General features: G+C 44.0%; 1 protein-coding gene and 1 long non-coding RNA gene across 5 annotated transcripts in view; one reads left to right on the forward strand and one right to left on the reverse strand.

Annotated features, from left to right (window-relative positions):
• Nucleotides 1-23,967, reverse strand: part of LOC100650965 (visual system homeobox 2) — a 50,558-nt gene that overhangs the window by 12,228 nt on the left and 14,363 nt on the right. For 2 of the 4 annotated variants that reach the window (XM_020864425.2, XM_048409025.1), the window contains exons 3-4: nt 8,107-8,197; nt 7,013-7,136 (exon numbers count right to left, since the gene is read on the reverse strand). In XM_020864425.2, the coding sequence (XP_020720084.1) occupies nt 7,013-7,136; nt 8,107-8,197 (215 nt within the window). Of the gene's footprint in view, nt 1-7,012; nt 7,143-8,106; nt 8,198-23,967 lie in introns of all 4 variants that reach the window. The other 2 variants (XM_048409023.1, XM_048409024.1) reach the window with 1 other exon arrangement.
• On the forward strand, nt 1,575-14,527 carry LOC125385697. Its single transcript, XR_007225250.1, has 5 exons — nt 1,575-5,243; nt 5,344-5,541; nt 10,681-11,034; nt 11,121-13,364; nt 13,627-14,527. It is a non-coding gene; the product is annotated as an uncharacterized LOC125385697 (long non-coding RNA).

Genomic DNA, 23,967 nt, shown 5'->3' on the forward strand with positions numbered 1-23,967 from the left:
TCGATGGATAGAAAGGTTGTTCTTTGATAAGTCAGTTAAAAATGAAAAATTCAAGAAGTAGGAAATACCGTATGAAACCATACAGTACGACCATGATACGATTGAGTAGATCGTAGTTGAAATCGAGTCGAAAATTACCATAAATTCGCCGTGCAAATGATAATACCTCGGCACAATTTACGTCAACTTACGACATCGGTCGCCTATTAAACATAAGCACAAGTAGGAAGACTCGTCCAGTGAAAATTCGCGGGTCATTTGAGCCGTTTCCGCGTCATTACGCTTTCTTAGCTGGGCTTCTTTACGGGAGGACGAGAGCCACAGTGGACGAAGAGAGTCCCGAAGCGAGATCGAAGTAGAGCGGAAGAGGGTTGAAGAGGAACGAGCCCGTCGGGGGTGGAGAACGTAACTCGATTCTTCGTTACTTTCTTCTCCTTGCGCGGTGGATTATATCCTTGAAACGAGCCAAACTTTCAGCTTTCCTCCCTTTTCTTCCTGTTCATCGGTTTAAACGACCACGCGGGTCTAGGACCCTCGAATCTACTGATTTCATCCGCTGAGAACTACGCGACGCGATACGATGAATCGCGCGGTCGCATCGCCGTCTTTACCAACGACGCGTTATTGTCGCGAGCCATTTTGATAGTGGGCGAGAGGGAGACGAACGTTTTGTTCTTGTCGTCTGGTAATGCGCCACTCTCACAGCAAATTGTGCGCGGAAACGAGTGGATTAAAAATGAAAATTCCTAATGTCCGGGGGATTATGCTTCATTTCAACGATTACTTTCCTCCTTGAATCAGACACTTAATTTTCTGCTTGTCCTTGCGGTTGCTCTTGTCAGCCATTTCAAAATAATCTCGTCGAACGTACTTCTTCGCGTATTGTACGCGTATTTTTATTTGTTTCTATTTCATCATCCTTTGGCGACAAATTGGACAACTAAATCTACAAGTAAATCGAGATGTATTTAAATGCATTTTATCAGAAAACGACTGTCGCTTTGAAAGTGATCGAAAGAAAGAAGCTTCGGTATACTTGATTTGATACTGTTCGGGAAAAGAAAGATCCAAAGTTACCGAAGCATCTTTATTTTCCATTCCATCGTTGTCAGTTGTTCCACTCGTCTCCGTGTGCCGAGAGAAAAGAACCTTCCGTTTACAGCCAGGTCAATCTTCCACATAATTCAGTAGCAGGAACGAACTGTTCCTCGAGGAAACATTGGACGAAAGCAATTGAAGAATCGAGGATCTTTGTCGTGCGAGATCGAATTCGAACGAGCCTCTTAACTCGACTTTACGGGCGATGCTTTACGCTGCCAGCATTCCACCTCGAAACCCTCGAAAGGAACGCCATTTTGTTAGGCGAGTTATTCTTCCAGGATCAACGACGCGGCAACTCACGTATTAACGAACGACTTCGTAAGAAACTGAAACACTTGTTCTCTTGTTTCTTTGTGCAACATTTTTATACGGAAACTCGAGAGGTAACATTTTATTTTCTCATTGCGAAAGAAAACGGCATAACGAACATTATCGTTAAAAATTATACCTTTTTCCAAAAAAAAAAAAAAAAAAAAAAAAATAAGAAATATTTTTCCTCGACGAAACAAACTAAATTTAACTAACAACAGCGACAGCCAACGCGGTTTGAAGTACGTTCCGCATACTCAATCACGGATTTTGAAATTGTACAGCGATTCCAAGCTGTAATTACGGGTCTATGAAATGTATCGAGCCGAGACTGAAGAATGATCGTGCACGATCGAAAGAAAATGTCGAAGACTCGCGGTCTCGGTCGCGCGGTTCTACCTGGCAAGACGTTCTAACGAATCCTCAATGGCGCCTCGGCTGAAACGGGGACTGACAATGGGCCCCTGTTGTCAGGATGGGGGTCTTCCTTCAGTGGAACCTTTGTCAAAGAACGTACGTGGAAGCCGGCTGAGAACCCTCTAGAGGACTCCGTGGATGACTTGCGTCTCGTGAGCCGTTCGTCGCTACTTGAAGTCAATTTTTTTCTCAGCAGCACAGCCAGCCGGCGTTCCACTCCTCTCGCCGGACACAACACGATTGTGTGAGCCACGTCAAAATTCTTCGCTAATGGTCCGCTTATGGTTGGATACGCGTGTTGTTTTTTCGAACGAGCCCGTGGGAGACTCGGCGCTCATTACCCGGATAACTTCAACCGGGAAACGTCTGTCCGCACGAATGGGATGACTCCTTTTCCTTCGACTAGCGCTCCGTTTACACGTCCGGCTATTTGTTACCGGGATGCACTCGAACTGACCCGTTTGAATCTCGCGCATCAAAAAAAGAAAAACTCGTGAATGTTTAAACTCCGAGCAATTGTACACGTTCAACAAACACGTAGCACGTGTTGGCAAATTAAAGTCATATATTCCAAACGCGATTAGCAGCAGGAACCGCGACTAAAACGACGTTCTCAGCATCGTACGGTCCGTTCCGAATGCAAGCCACGATTTATTAAGCTCTTGTACGCGCGGCGTTACCGAAATTAAACAGTAATTGAACAGTGATTCGTGGTGTCATTTCGTCCAAAACACTCCGCAAGATGGGACCCCCTTCGGCGTAGGTATATAGATATCGATCACGTTGAAAGGACGTGTGGCGAGGCAGCCTGTAATTTTCGCACCCCCATAAGAAGCCGTAACCCTCCGGCCACCGAAATTACGTCCGTTTGTGCGCGATTCTGCGCGCCAATCAGACGCGGCCTCATTGCAAGTACGAGAGCGATCGCGATAACGAGTAGTCAAGTCGATCGGTCTTTCCTCCTGTATGGGGGTGAGTTTCGAAACCAGACACTCCCTTGAGCCTCGTTGGCTTTCTTTCATGACGGTTTGACAAGAATTCTATCAAACAGTTACATCCGGTTATAGGCAGTGCGTATTTTCAGCTATCAATAGCATTCTTTATAAACACTGAGTACAATAGTTGGCGTATATCGATCGTGAAAACTTTTACAGAAAATAATTTTCAATTTAGTTTATCAAACGGTGTTTGAAAAACGAAGAGATAACAACGAAGATAATTTTTATAAAACTACGGAATTTCCGTTTTTCATATCCAGAAGGGATACATTTATACTGTGACCATTTTGATAAGAGAAATATCAGGGCCGGATACAGAATCGGTCGTAGGAGCTCGCAATTATATTGCCGCATGCGTGAATCGCGTGCACAATTACGCAAACAAGCGGAACGGAGGTCTGCCGGAGACATTTCGATTAACTTCACCGCGGGAGCGTTCCGGTTTTTCTTTCTCTGGGTTGTCAGCGCTGGAAAAGTTGGACGAAATAACACAACGAATCGGAGGGCGTAGGATTGACAATTATTGTGATCCTTTTCAATACTCAAACATTACGGAGAATGCTCCTGAAACGCCGGCGTGTATTGAAGTCCTCGTGATTTTGGAGTAAGTAAGTATCGTCCTAAGAAATGAATACCATGGAAAAAGTCTCGGAAATTTCTCATTTAGCCGCGAGCAGAAGACGAAGAAATGCTTCCAGCGTTTTCCACTCTTCAAACAAGATGTTTCCCTTTTCTCTTGTGTCTCTTTGTCTCCGTTCGAAATGAGAAAGCCTCTCAATACCAAAAATCAAGTAGCGTCTCGTCAAAGAAAACGCAGCAGCGTTTCCTTTACATTTTTATGATGGAGCGACTTCGTGTCGGACGTTATAGCGAATTGCAAAACGAAACTCGTGTATGTTTACGCAAACCATCGTCCCGATGAAACGCGTATTTCTACGTCGGCGTTGTCTGCGTAAGATTCAGTGAGCATAACTAATTAATTTGTTCAGACCGCATTGGCCTAACCAAACTCATCCATTTAATCAAGTAATATTTCAACGTGCGAAACCTGACAGACGGCGCATTGTCAAATCGCTCAGTGGACACGATAATTTCATTTGATAGCGGAAGCAGACCCTTCCGGCCTCTTCTTTCTTTCGACGTTAACGGTTCGTTACGGTTCGAACGACATCAAAATTTTATCCCGGTGTTTCATCTACGAGAGAACGAACGAATGTTTCAAGAATGTTCACGGACATTTCCATAATTTCCTCTTGAACGGAGTCGTTTATTTTGTATTGTCGAATAAATTTCAGCGGAGGAATTTACTTGACAACGAACACGCTCGTCGTGCACATCAAGCGCCATAAAATGCCCCTAATCGATATGAAAACTGGCCGGCGCGGCGCTCTTCTTCGTGTTGTTTTGCGGCACGCATCGGCGTGCGCGCACACGAGCGCGCGAGAAACAAAAAATATGTGCGGGACAAAGGGTCCAGAGAGAGAAGCTACAAAGAAATTAGGAAAGAAATAGGGGGTCGGAGTGGTCGCGGAACAGGCAGGAACAGAGCAAGGGACGAAGAAACTCGATGGAGACGCGCGCGCTATATCGAGAAGCGGAAGGAAATTCACGCGGCAACGAGTCGGACAGAGAGGCGGCGAGAGTGATGACGAAGAGCAGGAGGGATCGCGGCGTAGGACGAGGGAGGAGGTACAGGGGTGAAGGTAGAGTGAAAGAAGAGGTAGAGAAAAGACGAAGAAAGCCGGTACTCCCACACAAAAATATCACCGTTAACGATTACTAACCCCTCTTTTCGTCCCGCGCGCTCGTTATATTGTGTCCCCGCCGCGCGCGCAAATTTAGAAACAAAAGACGGGTGGAAGGCGCGGCCTGATTGGCCGACCGGTCCGCGACTCGTCTCTCTGATTGGCCCGCGGGACCGCACCCATCCTGCAATGGCCGCTTTGTCGTTTCACGGCGCCGTTACTCTCTTCCTCTCTCTCTCTCTCTCTCTCTCTCTCTCCCTTTCCCCCTCTTTCTCCTCTCTTTCTGTATACGCGCCTGTACGCTTCAGCCACGAAGCTTCAACAACCCCGTGAATCGCGACTCGACTGTACCTACCTATCTACCCCTTTCCCTTGCATCTCTTTTTACTCTTCTTTTCCTCTTTCTCGCGATCTTTCTCCTCATTTTATCTAACCGCCGTGTCTTCGTCGCACGTATCCTCAACGTTTCTTTTCTACCTTTGGTGTTGTCTCTTCTAGAGATTCCTTTGCCACCCTTGTTACACGGACCACTGTTATCCCTCTAACCTTCGTCACCCTGGTTTCTCTAGTTACATACAAAAATATATCTAGTAGCGTGTATGTACCTACGTGCAGCGGACATGTACGCACAGACACCCATGGATGTTATCGTGCGTGTACACCCACGTGTCAGGTAGGTGTCTTTCTACAATGCCAGCACAGGCTCGAGATTGGAATTTTTCTTTTCTTCGTTCTCCGTTTCGACATTTTCCATGGACCGTCTAAATTCGCAGGCATGGTTCGCACGTATGTTGTTCGTGAAAGGATACAGTGACGCGAAGGATTAAGGAGAAGGAGGCAGAGAAGAAGCAAGGATGGAGGGGTAAATCACGATGCGAGGATGAGGGACGAGGAACAGGGAGAGAAAGGGAAGTTTGTCCCGGGTCCGCCATGCGGAAACCTATCTCAGCCTGGTACTCCACGAGTCCGCGGTAACTAACCGTCAGCCCGGGAAAATTCTCCCTTTTATAGTCGCGCCTTTTGGACTTGCCATTCTCCACCCCCGACAACCAGCCGCCACTGCAACCCTTACCACTTTCATTTGCGACTGTTCTTTCGCCGCTTTATGCATGCTGTCGATAATTCCGCGTGATATCACCACGGCATCGAGTGAGATGCCATTTGTGATCGGGAAAAGAAGAAGTTTCGGCTCGTTGCGTAGATGATTTACAAATTGTTACGGTATTCTATGAGTTGTTATCCTAGAACAAGGTTCTCTGATTTATATAAGATTGCAGGGATAATAGGGTTGTTTGATTTATAATCTGGCAGGTAGGGGATGAAAAACTTACGTTTTCGTTAAAGAAATCTATGGCTACTTTTAGACAATAATATTGCTATATGAAAGAAATTTTTGCGGTCAATTAGCTTATTAAAGTATTACAAACAGATAATACCTTTGTTACATCATTATGTTGATAACGTATGAATTTACGAAATTAATTGCATGGTAATTTATACAAATGTAACTAACACCGGGAACTAATTGATAATGATTCTCTTTGATGAACGAATACGCGTTAAATTTGTTTACAAAGTCGTCCTCGTTGTCGCTGTGAGCCCAAATTTTCAACGATAAAACGACACAGTAATTACACGAAAACGTATTGGAGCTTTATATTTCCACTGATTATATCATATAATCGTCACGAATAGCACGTTAAATTTTCCAAGAGAGTGTTACGTTGTTAATTTTCGTTAATGAACAAAATTATCGTTAAAGCAGATTGTGGTTTTAATAGCGAATTATAGTCGAAATTTTGCGCAATGTAATATTTACGAACTATTCGAGAACGAGTGCTTGACGTGACGAAAAGTGAGCCTAGGGATTTCACTGTGCACGTCTTTATAAATTTTACGTTAGCTGTAATTGAAGTGAATTGCATTGTATGTTAATTTAATAGGAAAATTATGAAAACGACGCGCGCTAGAAGCATTGTTTCCCCGTTGAAAGCAACCACTTTCGATTATTTATACGTTCTAATTCGCGTAATTCACGACTGAGAATGGTCCCCTTTTTATCGCGCTTACAATCCGATTTTCCATTCTTGTTCGTTCTGTTGCGTTTTCTTGTTTTGCACAAATTAATTTAATTAATCCTCGAAACATTATAATTACGTAACTTTTGCAGCACAATATCTTAATCTTCGTTATAAATATTAAGTGTTTAAACAATGAAATATTTAGCTAAATTACGCACGATCTTCGAGTCCTTAACATCGACAAAAAGTCAGTGGTTACGAAGAAAAGTAGTAGCCTTTGATCAATTCGGGTTTACGAGAATCTACGCAAAGAAACTCGATACCCCTGAGTCGCGAATTTCACAAGGAAATGGTAGTATTGAAGCCGTCCGATTCGTGGGTCAGAAGGTCGGATTTCATAGGTCTTTTGATTTTCGCTCACCTGTATCCTGTCTTCGGGCAAATCGGTTCGAAGGCTGAGCATCTCGCGAGCATACACGTCAGGATAATGGGCTTCCTTGAAGGCTGCCTCCAGCTCCTCCAGCTGCTGTGACGTGAAGATCGTCCTGGAGCAACAACCGTATGAACCTAGTTATATGCCATTACAGCTTTTCCCTTAAAGCTAGCCTACACTCGAAAGAAAAAAAAAAGCCACGCAGAAAATGAAATAGCGATTTCGTAAGTGAAAATAGATCTAGAAAAAGTTGATCGTTTGAATAATATTGAAAAACAATTTCATCGGTTGATGCAGCCGAAGCAAGATTAAATTCTATACATTTTGGCGAAACAAATTTCGAACAAATCAATCAGCGTAAATCTATCTTTAATCTGCCCCTACAGAATTTAAAACAGATTTCATAAATTTTACAATAAAACATTCGAGCCGTGAGAAATTTTAATTTGTCTACGTTCAATTTACGAATATAATAATTCTTCATTCACCTGTTCGACCAGTTTCCAACATCAATTTTTAATCTTTTCTGTCGATAATACGCAAATACATATCTTATGTGATGTAACGTTTCAATGGAATCGATTTCTAGCGACAAATATATCTTTTAACGATCAATTTAAGTCTGAATTCGTTCATCGTGGTATACAATTATTGCGGAACGGTGATTGCATTCGGGTTGTCTGTCACTTCAAAATAGCTGAAAACTCATTATCGGGGGTGGGACTCGTCGATTACACGATGAAAAGTCTAAAATGATATATTCGTTTGGAATAAATTTATCATTATCGCCGAATGAAAATCACTGAAACGCGATCGATTGTCTCCCAGACCCGCGGATAACCAAGCGAAAATGCGGAAGAATAGCTCTCAGCGTTGCGTCGAAAATTTTGCCAGTGGTTATTAATTATTCACACGTATTTCTATCACGCTGATTTCACGTTGCGTTCCAATCAAAATTTTTACAGAGTGCGCCGGACAAAATTAATGGCGACAATAAAGTTACGAAAAATGGCGAAAAATTCGATGCAACACAAATGATAACTAAAAAATATTCTCGACCAAAATTCGGGTGAGACACTCACCTATGACGGCGTTTCTTCTTCTTCTTTTTACTGAAACCAGAGAGACCGTCGACCGTGAAATCTTTCCCGGATTCTATATTGTGCCCGACACCTGTAACAAGATCATTAAATTTATTAAATTTCAACAAAATAAACGGATAATAGGTATATACTAACTTTACAAAGCTAACGATGTTGTAGTTAAGCGAACGTAGATTAAATAACCGTGCATAATTTATGGCATTTATAGCTGTATCTCCTTCCTTCAAAAAATCATCATTAACGCAGTCCAATAATCCATCGGATCTGAATTCTACCCGTGCGCGTACATCGAGGATCAAATTACCCATTATACCCGATTTGCCAATAAATCGAGACCACGTGTATTCATGCAAATTGTATCGAATGCGGCTTCTATTTGTCCACGCAATCCCTTCTTTGACTTTCCTTCGTTAACGATTAATCGCGATCAATGATAATACAATGAAAAGCGTTTACTCTTTAACCCAGCTTTCGAGAATGAGCCAGAAGAATCGAATAGAGAAGAATGTCTCTTTCGGCAATTCAAAAAAGTCGGGTTGTCAGAGGCATCAGCATAGATGGAAACAAGGAAGATGAGGGCTCCGCGCAACCTAAATTCGCGTAACATTTTTATCCGTTCTCATGTTCCAATTTTACCCTTTGAAGCATCGACACGCAACTAAGAAGCACGTAATGCGATTCTATTTTTCCATTTATCGTTCATCCCTTTGTCCACCACTCGCAGAGCGTCGCATTTAAAGCATTATCCACTCGATCCGAACAAAAAAGAAACGCAATTAACGGGGACGAGGTATACATGCGTGTTTCGATCGGAAAAACTCGTGGAGATCGGAACGTAATTTCCATGCGCGATATCGACTGTCGCAGCGCGGACTTGACACTCGATATTCCGGCAAAATACCTGGTAAATTTATTACCGATAACAGAATTTCGAGCAGTTCGATGGAACAACCTCTGGCGGGGCGGAAAAAATTGACGTCGAAAAAAAAAAAAAAAAAAATATAGGAGTGTTGGGGGAAAAAATATCGGGAAAGCCTGTTGTCCAGCTGGTCGTCGTACCGGGATTTTCATCTCAAAAATCCAGGTTCTCCAATTAGGGAGGGTGCTGCTAACAGCGCGTGCGTGTGCATGTCAACGATATAAAGAAAGGAAAAAAACATTTCTCCGACCTTTTCTTTTTCCTTTTTCATTTAAATATATACTGCTCGTGACTCGACAGCTCGTGTATGCTTTCCAAGGTAAATGGCAATTTTCTACGTACAAGAGAGGCAGGAAATTAGAAAGGTTCGTCGAGATGGCAAACGGATAGGACCCATGGCCCGAAAATAATTATCAATTATAAATTAATTTCGAATTAATGAGCGAAAACCGGCTTCGTGGCGCGCGCGCCGCTCCACAATGAATCCCTCTCCCCGGGGCTAACTCGTTACTACAGTTGTTGCTGCTGCTGCCAGCCGTTGGTGACGCTACTACCGGCAGCTAATTAACTATTAATTAAGAACTTAATTCCAATTATATGTGTTCTTCGACTAATTGGATCCACGAAACACATTGCTAACGTCACATGGTTACATGGATACGATTACTCCGGCTATCTTCATATTTCTTCTTACGGAATTATTTCCATCGAAGTTTTCACACTTCACATTAGTAGCAACGCATCTGCAATATCGTGTGCGATAGTTTTATCGTAAGCGAAATAATAAGAATCGCGTGAAAGAACAATGAAAGGATAACACGATCTTAAATGTATACGAGCGTGAGTTCTAAAAAACGTTCCTTTGAGATCGTACGCGCAAATTTGTAACTCGTGTTTTGTCTCGTTGTGTCGTTTGCGAATGGATAGGTAAGCGAGTGCTCTTTTGGTATCGCTTCGAAAAATCTCTTTCTTTGCTTTGCGTCGATATTTCATTGCTGACTTAATCTAGCCTGAAAATGTATGGTTGAAGTTAACACTGAGAATTGCGTTGGATAAGTTGTTACGGATGTCGCGAAACTAAAGTTCTTTAGTTTTGTGAAAAAGGAAGCATAACCAAAGCTAGTTTTCCAAATGTGTTAGCACCGAGAAAGCCACGAAAGCTTGGAAAAGAGAAGGCGAAAGAGGAATTTCGACGAAGTTTGAGTAAAACAGTTTCATGAACGCGACCGACATAGAACACATGGTATGCGAAAATAGCGAAGGCGGCTTTTAAAATGTATTGTTAATCCTTCCTTTCTGTGCTCGCGTCTGTATTCTGCTCTCTTGCTTTCGTCCGCGTTGCACTTCGTCGCTTTTTCAAAACGCTTCTCCAAAGTCAAACGAATAGCTTTATAATCATTGACGAAGTTCGCTTAAAGGAAAAAGAAAAAAAAAAAAGAAAAAAAGAGAACGTCAGGAATGAAAAGCGTATCGTTTTTTACTCTAAACTGTATTGTGCGACGTTTACAACGTCATTCCTTCCAATAGATTTTTGTTTCACTTGGTTAGCAATCACCTAATTATCCGAGAAAATTATATTAATTCGATATGCCTTGTTAGAACTATCGAGTTTTCAACTATTCTTCGGTTTGTAGTTACTTAACGAAAACTATCGCCAATGTTACTCTCATCTCGGCACGGTCGATAAGAAGGAAAGTATTCCTGCTGTGTCGTCACGAAGACGAAGAACTTAATGAGGAAGCGTCGGGCGCATTCAGTGGATTCAAGCAAATTTCTTGCATGCTGGCTTAATTTTATCCAACATTTCTTCCTTGCCCATACACGCGCCTCTCTATACCATCCAGCAGCGCCTTTTCTGAGCCGAGCGTCAAATAAATTTTGCTCTATTTATTCTATCAATCTTGTAAAAAGACTTGGACGCGTAGCATAACTACCAGCTTCGGGCAGAATCACTTTCATTAAAGCGAAAGGATAATTAAAATAACATGGTAAGCATAACAACCAAAGAGTGATCACTATTTCGTTCGTCGAGTTTGAAGAAAGAACGTAAAAAATATTTTTCCTATCTTTACAGACCACTGATTGCAATATTTTCCACGAACAACGCGAATGAGTGTGCATGCACGCATATGCAAAAAATGAAGGAGTCGAATGGAAAATAAATATTTGAGGCTCGACTGCGCACAGCTTAAGACACCGAGCATGGAGCTCGCGCGATGCATTGTTTCACAAGATTGTAGAGAGGCCTCTTTACGCCACCCCGGCACCGCGTTGCTTCCTGCTGCCGGCTTTTTAAGTATGCTTATTTACCGCAAGCCGTCGAACCAATCGCTTTGCACGTCGGAGGACGTAGACGCAAGTGGATGCTAATAACCTGAAGAAAATGGTGTTGCTATATGTACTGCATCGTAACTAATGGAAAATATCATAGATACGAATTGCCGTGTATCTTTTCATATTATTCTTACGATAAATTGCAATTGTTATTTTGTACGGACTAGTTGACGCAAATAAAATAGCATCGAGGGTTTGAAGTTTGTTCGTATTTTCTTTCCAAGCGTATCCTACGAGATTAAACGAGAAAACGAACAAATCCAGAGAAAATTCTTTCTCTTTGTACGAAGAAGTCGAACGATATTTTAGATCTGTGGCTCGAGACGCAGTTCTGCATCTCCTAACTAGATTGTCTCGCACAATCGTGGAAAAGAAATAGCAAATGGCGACGTATTCTCGTATTCTCGCGTGAGAATGATCGATATTAAACACGGCAGGAAGCGTCAGGATGGCTAAGTAGGAGGCTGTAACCAAATCGATTAATCAAATCCAGTTAGCTATTACGGGACCAGCGGGACACGTTTGCCCTCTACCCTGATATATTCCCGGCTTCCCAGCGACCGATGCTTCTCTCTCCTCTAATTTGTCCTGGATCTAATCCGTTCGTAGTGCCCTCGAATATCGTGGGATGTCGCGACCTCCCTCGGGAACTACGCTAGGGAGACACCGTGTTTGCGCATACAGCCACTTCAGAAGCAATTGTTTTTAATCTTCTCGATGAGAGAACTCGCAAGATTACGCTTGCTCGTATACGTCGCCGTTCCAACAAATTGACCGTCACTCTGAAACGTTTTATTGGATTTAATATGACATCGGACAAGGTCGATCGAACGACTGAATTTGAGTGTGAGTTTTGCAGAAAACAGATAGCATCTGTAGACTATGTTCTCTCGCGATTATTAATAACTGAATATTTTGGGCGCAAGTTTCAAGATGTCGAGCATTCCTTTGAAATTTGCAACTCAAAGACTTTTTCCAAACTTTCCTCATTTTCTGTAGTAAAGTATATCAATTTCAAAGTTGCAGTCTGCGACCAAAGCATACATCAAACAGGCCGCGACTTGGAGAGTCAGCAGCCAGAAACTTCAACCCCCTTCTTTCGTTCCTCCCAACGTCCTGCGCGCGATTACGAACAGCGGAACACAATCATCCAGAAAAGTATCTTCCTCAACTGCTGTCAGGAGCGCCGATAAAAGGAAGAAATCCAGTAACTTCAGAGAAAACTTTGCGGTCTACTCGGCCAGGAGCACAGACTTTGTGCACACAGAGGCAGCCGGAGAGGCAGCTCTCGAAACACCCTCTCGCGTGAAAACAGTGGTAGTTTCCTGGCTAAATATATTCACGCCATGCGTACGTACACGCTGAGACCAGGCAGTGTTATTTCGCGCACTCACACAACCAACTCTTGGCGATTACACGAAGATTCCATCGCACATCCCCACACGTTTACGGTGGTTGACGCGAATGTACATGTGCGTGTGTTCCGAGTAGCTGAGAAAATGTGCGTGTGTATGCATTGGCTCGTGGAGCATCGCGGAGAGGGTGGCGAGAGACGGTGGCGATACTTGGTGGTGGTGGTGGTTGCGAGTTCCTAAGCGAGGGTGTGCGCGGCGCTGTCGGGTTTCAGGGTGGTTGCAGGGTGGTTGCCATCGGTGTGTGTCGGTGGCAAGCTGGTTACCAGGCAACCGGCAATAAAGGAGCGTGGATAGCCAATGGCGGCCCTCAATACACCCCTTCGTCTAACACGGCTTGTTTTCCGTGCTTAAGAGCGAGACAGAAGAAGCTTTTGCTTTAGTAGCTGTTAAGACCTTAAACCCGTGGCCTTGCTTGGCTGGCTTGCGCCAGACTGCTCGTATCTAATAGAACCTCTTAGAAACCGACGGCCTGTGTTTCTTCGATAATTGATATTCTAATCCTGCCTGATGCTGCCTCTTATCGTCACTGATCGAACCCCATGAAATTGCGTTTAACGTTTCATAGACGGGTAACAGCGTCCATTCATCGATATACTTTTCTTTCGTTTCCGTTAAGTGGACGGTACGAGGCGATACTCTTTTTCTTTGGTTATAGTAGCTAACAATATCAGTGTTCCAAAGATTTTTCTATTTCTATTTGCTCGAAGAAAGTCACTCATCTCGTCATTATCAGAATAAGAAGCAGAAAATACTAATGCATTTTTGTACAAATTTTCGCACGCGTTCAATCGCATAATTTTCTCCATCTACTTTGTTTTACGTTTCCAACAGGGTCAACATCTGCCCTTTGGACTCGCCATTCGTTGAAATTGCATCCAACTGGACACTGGACAGAAGACTCGATCCGGTGAAAACCGGTCGAGAGAAAGGGAGGCTGCCGAACGACGAGTTTACATCGAGCAAATGGAAACGCGCGAAGTGTTACGAGACGAAGGGTGGGTCAGAAACGTCGTCACGTTGTTACACAGTGGCCCGTGTGTACGCTATCCCATGGGGAGAGCGAAGGTAGCACGTAGCACACCCCTGGGACGTCTTCAGTCGTCACTTGTCCGTATTAAACCAGGGTACTAATCCCGAAATTTAATTTGAAAATCTTTTCATAGCATCGTCGTTCATCCCTTCTTCTTGTCCATCTTTCTCCAGCTCTCCCTTCCGCGTGTTCGCTATGCACCGCGAAGTCGTTTTAAACCCAGAGAATTACCCGGTCTTTTGTGCGTCGTAATTGAAAATTCGTTTCCGCCCCTTTTCGCGGCTCGGAGAACGGATAAATGCCCTTTCGTGGATTCATCGAGAGAAATTACCTCGTCGCCGTGTGAATGAGACGACCCGTCGTCTTCTTGTCGTCTTCTTCTTGGTCCCGTTCCGCGAGACGCCCGATTTCCTCGTTTCGGCCTGGCTGCCATTTTATAAACGAAACTACGTAAATACGAGACGAGCTAGTGAAAGCAGCCGGATGATTAACGAAACAAATGCTAGTTTCCTCGTCGTTTTCGTGCTGGTATCGCAAACATTGTTAGGAAAAATTGAATCTGTCTCGTGACAATGGATAATTAAAAACTCACGGAGTATCTCGTCATTGAATAACAGATTGTTATCAAGAAAGTAATTATGTACTGTCTTAAATATCATTAAAGAAATACTACTAATTAATAAATTCTCCTTTGAAAGTTTATTCATAAGGTGCAATCATTTGTTAGTCATCCGTAATTCAGGATGTGAAATCGCATAGTAATCCCATCCTATATTACGAGTCAATTTGATACGTCACCCTTCACTTTGCTCTACCTATCATTCCCAGGAATCAGCGCGTGAAAGATAAAGATAATAAGGTCTATTTGTACAATTATTAGAAATTTTTAAAGCATCATAAAATACGCAGTGGTAATTTCATCACTAGCAAATAACGAAAACGATCATAAATAATAATAAAATTAATATAGGAATTTCAAAATGACCGTCACAGATTTCTCTATCGATAATAAGATTTATTTCCATAAAAATAAAGTATCAGCCGAGTAACGACAACTGAGGCCAACGGAATCCAAGGAAAGTCATCGCTTTTACATTTGTGGAACCTACACATACCCTCTCGGACACAGAGTGCGAAATACCGACGCAACATGAAAAATGCATCAGATAGAGAATTATTTATCGAGCGCGTGAAACATGTAACGTAGTCGTTTACATAGCCGAAAGGGCGAATGGAGCGTATCCGAGTGCAGTCGATGCTGGGATACATCCCTCGGGATGTTTCGGTAGATTAGGGACCCTCAACGCTAGGTAGTTTTGCTGCACCATGTAACACGCTGTAAAACACTTGTAACAGACCGACAGTAGCTTAGGGTAAGCTGCTAATGCTTTCACGATGTTTTCGGGGTCGAATTAATTTGGCCGGTTCGATCGCGCGCCCTCTAGAGACTTCAACTCGATTCGCCTCGTGCATTTTGTCTCTCTTCGCAATTTTTCAATCTTCCTTTATTTTTTCAACGCGCTTGAATTAGAATTCCGTAATAGAAAGAAAAAATGGTTGTCCGAGAAGCATTGGTAACAGATTCAAATTGCAGGGTTGCATAGTCGAGAAAGATGGGCGCTGTAATTATTTTAGATACAGCGTTCGAGACCGACAATGGTAACGAAGACGTATAATTAACGTTCAGGAGGTGACACGGAGGGAGATGAGTTTTCTTTTAAGCAGCAGGAATTACGTTGTTTCTCGAGCCACCGATTCGCGCATCCAGCGTGCATAATACAGCAGTAATTAAGTTCTCGGGTAAAACTAGTTCCCGACAGGTTATTTCATGAAAACTCGACGGTTTAATCACGGTTACTGCGAAACGCGTTTCATCGATCCCAGACCTCACAATCAGGAGACCGTGGCCCCCTTGAATGGCGATAATTAATGAATAGGACGCGGCCGAAGAAAAAAAAAAAAACGAGAAAAAAATAGAATAACGAATTCGTGGGCGTACTTCTTGGAAGCGCTTCTCGACTCTTTTACTCTCGTCTACCCCACGCGGTTCCTCCGTTTCTTTTTCTTCCAAGGGCTTCACACCTCGTGGTCAGAAACGTGTTTTCACGAGCGTCTCGTACCATTCTCCATAGCCCGCGGTGGCCATGCTCGAAATTCGACCCTCTACGAATGGTGTGAATATTATGATGGTCACGCATTCAGGTGCCAACTAGAGACAATGGGTAAAGTGTTGATTGCCCGAAAACAACGCGTTTTTTTTACCTACACGAACGTACTTTGTTCTACGCTGTTCGTAAGCAACTAGTCTTCCGTCGTAGAATGTTCAAGGTCTTCTTGCTTGTCCACCGAGCAGAAAGTGGTCTTTTCTATCGATTCTACAAAACTACCTAGTTTCGTTTGCACGTCGTAGTTTCTTGTTCATAATTAACTCGAACCGAGCGAATAGTCTTAAAACGGAAAACTGAAACTAGCAAACTGGATGTGAACGTTGGAGTAGAGAGTGCGTGATCCATTCACGCGTCCAATTAATACTGAAATTGCTGCTATCAAGCAGCGCATTAGGCACTTTCGTGTGATTAACGCGAGTGTTTCGCGCAGAGCTTTCAAAGTCGCGGGCAGAAAAGCCTCGAATCCGGTGAAAGGAAAGTAGTAGCGGGCGGCAAACAAGAGAGATGAGTCACGCAATTTCACCGAGGATGCTCTCGCGCTTGGCTCTCTCGCTGTCTACAGCCCGCCTTCACAAAATTACATTAAATACTTAACGCATACACGACCCTCTTCCGTCGTGTGCTCGGACGGTACACGAAACGCATAATTACGAGTCCTCGCAGGAAATTCAAGAGGGTTACAGAGAAGGTGTGCACGGATGTTACCGCCCCGACGCGGCAGGACGTGGTTTTTAGCGAATCGTCTCCCGGAAAACGAGGGAAGCTCTTGGGACGAACACCAACGACTGAGAGGCCGGCGACGCCTTGGCAATTCCCGAAATAAATTCGCTTCTAGCACGTGTGCGATGCAACTTTGTGTCACAGCAACCCTTACGTAATATACGAGAACAGTAAAGAAGGAACTTCGGAGAATAGATGAACAGAAACATTTGACTAGCGAGAGATACGACACACACGCTGCTAGTCGAAGGGTTAAAAGAGAGACAGGACGATTGGAGCAGGGAAACGGTAGAAGAGCGCGCACGTGAGAAAGAGGGAGGGAGGAGAGGAATAAAGAGGGAGGGTGGGTGCACCCCATGCTAGCTACCCCTTTCGACTGGGCAGTGCCGGCATAAGTCAGGAATTCCTGGCACGCGGTATATTGCGCGGGGGTGGAGGCCCGGCGGTTATAAGCTATAGTCTCCGGCGTGGCATGGCATGCACAGCCATTTACTTCATTATGTCATTAAGCTTAATGGCCCTGGCCCTAACACGGTTCTAGACTATAGCCACTTCTACAGTTCGTCCCCATTAACTCCTCTCTCGTGCCCTCGCTAGCTAGTCCCCCACTGCCACCTCCTGTCCACCCACCATTGGTGTACTCTTGTCTGCTAGCATTCTCGTGAACCAGCCCGGGCTTACAATGAGCATCGACTTTACGCCGATGACCGGCTGAAATTGCCGGTGGCGTCGTGGAAAATTTCCCGAAGCTGGCCCAACCCAGACGTATGCGAACGTCGATACTATACAATGCTGTTGTTTCCGCGTTACTTTCACGAACAACGATGGCCAAGGAAAACAAAGAACATTTTCGTAGACGCGCGAGAAGCTCTTGTCGCGTTATGTCGTACAGGTTCCAGCGAATAATGATAAATTCTTTTCTAGCACAGCACCAACAAACTATCCTCGAGTCGGGAAAAATGTGTACAAATTAATTCGACCCTCTCCAGCCGCGACTATTAGCGCGTTATAAAACCCCGAAACGCTCACGACGAAGCCACAAGCGGTAGCTTTTAATTAGAGAATCGCGAAAGAATCCCAGACACGATGGGACAAAACTCACTCGTTAACGGAGAACGCGCCAACTAAGTGGCCGGATCTGGTGAATAATTGTTCGCCTGAAAACTGCCTACAATCGTATCCATTCTAAAGGCAAGGGATCGAGATCGACGTCATGCGGAATACTCGTTCGCGACTCGCGCAGTCGCTCTAAATCTAGCCGCGCGTCCTACTAGGTTTCATTTCAGCTCGCGGGCGAGCACCCACCGGTCCGGAAACAGTAGATTTTATGCTGATGATCAGGCGAAATTGTCGGCTACATTGCGTAAAATTTATGATATTCATAAGAGTCGCGCGATCATGTACGTGGCAGTAGCACGAAGCGAGCTTTCAGCCAACCCCTTCCAAATCCGTGCTCGATGGAGACGCGAGGGTCGCAAACTTGTTACAGCACTGCTTGGGGTTCTAATAATTGGAGAGCGCGAAGCCAACGTTCCACCACTCCTGGACAAAAATATTACTTATCGAGGCACGATGCGTGTTTCGCTACAACCATTTCGATCAATTTTTGTCAGGCCCAGAAATTTTAAAATAATTGTTCCTCCCTGTCTTTACTTTACATGCAAGCTCATACATAATAATATATGCATAACTGTGAATCGTAATTAAATCAGTTTTAATAATTCGCATAATTTTCTGTTTAAAAACAGGTAAGAGAGAGAGAGAGAGAGTAAAGGAGGCTTTCGTTCGAATCAATTCAGTGACACGAATTAACAATGCCGTGCAAGCACCCTTTGAAAATAGAGCGACTAAACATCAGGAATTAAATGAAAAGCGGAGCTACAGCTTGAAATTGTTCCACGAGTGAATGATTTCATAATTATTCTCCGAGTGGCGGGCTATGCTCGATTCAATAATACCGGCAATGCGATACGCTCAATGGCGCAATTAATCGTCCCATGGCTACAGACTTCACAGATCTTCAATAGCGAGTCACATTTCACGTTTGTGTGTCGATCGTTGCCTGTAAATCGTCCAACTTCTTGTCATCCGACGATCAATCGTAATCGCATTAATAGACTAGCGACTTTGATTTTGAAAAGTTTCCGCAATGACTCCTGGGAATCTCTTTTAATTGGATCACGAGCAACGAACAGTCAACGAAACACATGTAACGTCTCAGGGAAGTGTTGACTGGCGACTGTTTTCGAAGTAACCTAATATTTTTGCAGCCGAACTACATATTTTGTTCCTTGGCGCCAGACAAACCTACGTCCACACATGTCGAACTAAATTTAGTTCCTGAACTAAGAAGACTTCGCCCTATCTTCATAGTCACTGTAAAACTATCTTTTTCCCCTTACCATGTTTGTTTTATCAAGTGGTTGGAATATCGCTGTAGTCAATTTCGTTTATTACGAACTAAACGTTCAACTACTTAGCAAAGGCCATTTACAAGATACAAAACAGGAAACTAAAGTTAGATGAAAGATGAACAGATCGAGACGCTTGGAGGGTATGCAAATTAAAAAATTAAACCTTCGAAACAGTATATGGCGCGAAGTTTGAATTGGTAAATGGAGGCATTATTTGAAGTTGACTAATCTTGACAAAGAACGTCAACGAAGGAAGGGACCAGGTAACTTAACGATCGGTCGGACAAACTCCTCAGCGTCTCGTTCACTCCCCTCAAGGTCGACGAGAAGAGTCTAATTGTCCCTTCCAGAAGAGAGACTTGGCAAGCTTTCAAATTTCTTTGCTTATAAATTCATAAGGACTCCGGAAAATACACCTCCTCGAAGGAAATTTATTGAAATTAGTGCAATTAGCGGATTCCGGTGGATCCACTGACGAAAGAACGCGGCGCGGCTAAGATGGCTCGTGATATCGATTCGCGCATCGATTACAACAACGATGCAAGTGGAATCGAACGCCTATATTATGACGCACTCTGCACCACCATCGAGTAATATACGATACAACGATGGTGTCTTTCTTTAATTGAAGGAACGCGTCAACCCGCTGGCAAGACTCGTAAAGCTGTCTTTCAAACGTAGAACCATAAGAAATTTAATCCAGAAGAGCTCTCACATCCTCAACACCCCGTTTTAAACAGCCACCATTGTCTTTCTCACTTCAACCGACCCATCGACGCCGGTCGAAAGAAAGACGCACGTGTAACCCCATCGTGTCGGGTAATAAATTCATGCGAGAATCCTACACAGTTCCGTGTTACTTGGCATTAGTTCTTATCCGTTCTCTGCATCTCTGTCTATCTCTTTTCCCTCTACCGAACTTTCATCCCTTCCACGGCAGAGGCTCGCCCTCTTCCGCTCAATGGAACGCGCCCATCGTGGAAAATCGCACCGGTGAAAAGGTGTGAATCTCCGGCCCTCGAAAAAGGACGACAATGCCCGTGTTGGCGTGGCACAATGAGCCTCTAAACCCACAATGTAGCCACTGTATCTGTACGAACGGCAGCAAGAGGGCTTCTCCTCTCGCGCGCCACCCCCGCACACCCCAACCCTTTTTCATCGGCACAATCCTACCGCAAGGAGTCGAGGATGCCTGGATGTTCTCGAAAGCACATTTTTCAGCCGCATAATATTTATTCGTCCGCGGGTTGTATCGCTTTAAAGTGGTACCAGTGAAACCGAAGACTTTCTCGTGAATCGACAGAGAGACATAGACGGCTGTATGACGAAAAAGGGTTGAAATTTTGATCGTCGCAGAGAAAGGTTATGCTGCTCGATTGTCGTCAATTTCTAACTACCACCACGCCCATTTCTGTCAAAATATTTCTGAAGTTACGAATCAACTTCCTACTTTCCCTCCTCGTACCTTCCCCATCACCGTGATACTCTATTCTTTTGGATACTCTATTCCTTTCTCTGTAGGAGTACATTCAGCTAGCATTGCCCTACGAAAGGGTTCGAAATTTTTATGTGCCAGTCTACCGAGCCTCGCACTCACGAAAATACACGAGTGTGTGAATCGGTGTGGCGAATTTCCGTATGCTCGTAGAGCGCACACGAGCACGCAGATCGTTGTTCATTGTATTGTGAAGCTCGCAGGACATGGCGTCCTGCTTTTTGTCGGGACCAGCTGAGTCAAAATGGCCTCCGGTCGATGACGTCACGATTTCACGTGCTCCACGCAATAGGTATACGCATCGATCCCGGCTACGTGTCGAGGTTCCAACCACTAGGTATGTACATTCGTACATACGTCGTGAATTCCTTCCTCGTTCTCTGTTCCGTTTTGTCGAGCCAAAAATTTGTTTCGTTACAAGAAAATTCTATCAGACTAAGACTGATCGCGAACGGAACGTCGCGAAGCTAATGACCTCTATTCAGAACGCGCTGTTAAAAGTGTGAGCGCTTCTGGCTCTCTCAAAGCCGCGGGAACTACTAAATTCACCACGCAAGAACGTGTAACGAGTTCCTATTAAAAATAAGCGTCCTTTCACCGGCTCAAAGTTTCGACGCCATTCAATCCGAAAGATGAATTTAACCGGTTATTAGAAAGGGTATCATTCTGCTCGGTCATAATTGCGTTCTGAATATATATAAGTAGCGCTAGAAAAATTTAAAGTATATAAAACGCCCTCGACCGGTGGGCTACAAATGCGACATATTACTTCTTGTTGCAAATGAGCGAAGATATTCACACGACAGACTCGTTTGTCGATCAGAGGAAAGGTGGATACTGATTAGTCATATTTCCTTTTTCGTTCATCTGAGTGGCTACGAAAAATCTTGGCGACATACTTCGGATTTTTCTTTGCTAAGAGAGAAAATATACGCATTCGCATCGAACGAGTACGGTAAGTCGATGCAAAGTGTCCTTTTACGGGTTTTAAAGCAAAATTCTTCTTCGGTATTATGCCCAGCTTCTAAGATTTTCCTTACAGGCGTACACCCGTTTCACGTTATTGCGGTGCTAATGAGCTCCAGCTAGTAATCAAAGCAAATGTTTCATGACACGAGTGAAAACCGTTTGAAGGCTTTTCCTTTATGTCGTTTGGCCTTCGTCGCGCGACTCGCTCGCCTCTATTTTTGTCCTCGCTCCTAAACTTCGTTTCACGTAAACGCCATCATCGTGCACGCTCGTTGATCGCGCGCGATCGAAGGAAACCCGTTTTTTCTTCTTTTTCCATTTTTCTTCTTCCTACTTTTTTTTCTTCGTTTTAACCGGCAGAATATTTTAAGTAAATTATATTTTCGCAAATCAGTATGTTATCTGGTGGCGTGTGTTTGATTACAATTCATTCCCCATGTTTACCCTGCACCCGGTGGTACAGGTTCGTGCAGACAAACCGCTGCTCCAGGCACTGACTGTTACTAATTAAGGGCGGTTTCAGTACGCGTGTTAATTCTTAATTAATATCTTTGTTGCCTCCTCCGACGTGGCAGCCCTCGGCACCCATTTCTCGTTCGTTCTCTCATTTTCTCTCCCACTCCCTTCTCACTCCCTGTTTTTATCCTCCCTTTTTCTCTCATCTGCTTCTTCTCACCCGCAGCACCTCCGCTTTCTCACTTTTTTCTCTTCTTCGTTCTGGCTCTCCTCGTCTCTGCTCCACGTTCTTTTCCTCTTGCTTTCTCTCGCGTGTTCAACCCTCTTTCTTTGTCTGTTTTTAGCGACACCCCAGCCCTGCACCGTCCACCCACTTCTCTTCTGGAGTCTCTCGAATGAAAGGAGATGTATGGGAACACACGCGCATCTCGAGCCACTATGATAGGTACAATCGGTCACGAGTGACGAAAGGAAAAGCAAGAAAGGATTGCGGAGGAAGCGCGTTCCTCCGATTTACCGCTCGACTGTTTCAACCGGAGAATCTCTTTCGCGACGAATCGAGAAATCGTTGGTTAACCCCTTTGTCGCTTAACCCTCGCGATTCCTCTTTCTCTTTCCCTTTCCCTTTCTTCCTCCCTTCTCTTTTCGACACTTTCTCGCAAGCACCTAAATTGTTTTCTCGAGCTTCCTTTCGCTTCTTGAACGATGAGTGACAATTAATTACGAAACAGCCACACTCGTCTCGACGTTCCATTGTAGAAAAAGTAATCCTGCCAGTATATTCGGCCAAGAGTTCTGTCTTTCTCGAGCGACATCACGAGTTCTACCCCTGTTTCGATCCACGCTTGGAAAACTTTCTTCTCTTCGACCGAGGGATTTCACCGGCAAATACTCTTCAATCGTAATAGCCAGCGGGGACTTTCGAGATCTCGAATGAGCCTCGCGCGTACTATTTCGCGAACAGTCAACAACGTTCGGCTCCACATTGAACGGTAATGCTCTTTGAAATCGAGCCCTTTACGACAAAAATATCTGCAAAGCCGCCGTGCCGACTCGAGCGGTTCTATTAATCAACCACCGGTTTCTTCTTGCTTCGGTGCACTTCGTTTTCCATCGAAGAAAAATATTCTTTACTTTCCCTTTGACCCTTCTTGTTCCTAACTTCGGCTTTCACCTTTTCTCTCGCGCGTATACCTTTTCCTTTTTACCTATTCTTTGCCTTTCTGCCGATATGCATTATTTAGCAATAAATCAGAAGCATCAACTACAACTTTATTTCTTCATCGTCGTGTTGAAGAAACGGTAAGTGGTTTATATTTTCCGACGACATCTGATTTATCTTCCTTTACTCCTTTACCCATTTCCTCGTCAATTTCTACCGACACCATTCAGAGTAATAACATAATATTTCCTTCATTCTCCGCATTTTCCTCAATTTGCTGCAAAATCCTGCTGCCTCGCTGACAGCTAATCACTCGAGCGGTAAAATCATATCACGGAAAGTAAGATGATTGGATCGGACATCGGGAATATCTTGTGATGATGAATCTCTGAAGCATTCGGGGGCTCGATAGATTCTGACGACGCGACGGTAGAAACAGGCAGCTTCTTGATATTTGTACCGAGGCTGTAGATTTCGTTCATCTATTGTTTCTCTTGTCTTCTTCTTCGTCCATTTACGCGATGAATCCTCATTATTTTGCTACTAACTATCTGGCTACTTGTAATCGATAAGTCGATCCTACGAATGATAAGGGATCAGATCTTTTGCGATTTAATGGATCATATTGATTAATCTACTTTTGTTTTTCTATCCCTCGATATATCGCCGAGAGTCATCCTGCTGTAGGTTAATACAACTTTACAAAATACTGCACCACATTTATTATTATAAAAAATTCATTATCCTTTCTCATGCCA

This window comes from Bombus terrestris, chromosome 9 (genome assembly GCF_910591885.1).
Source record: "Bombus terrestris chromosome 9, iyBomTerr1.2, whole genome shotgun sequence".
NCBI classification, from domain to species: Eukaryota; Metazoa; Arthropoda; class Insecta; order Hymenoptera; family Apidae; genus Bombus; species Bombus terrestris.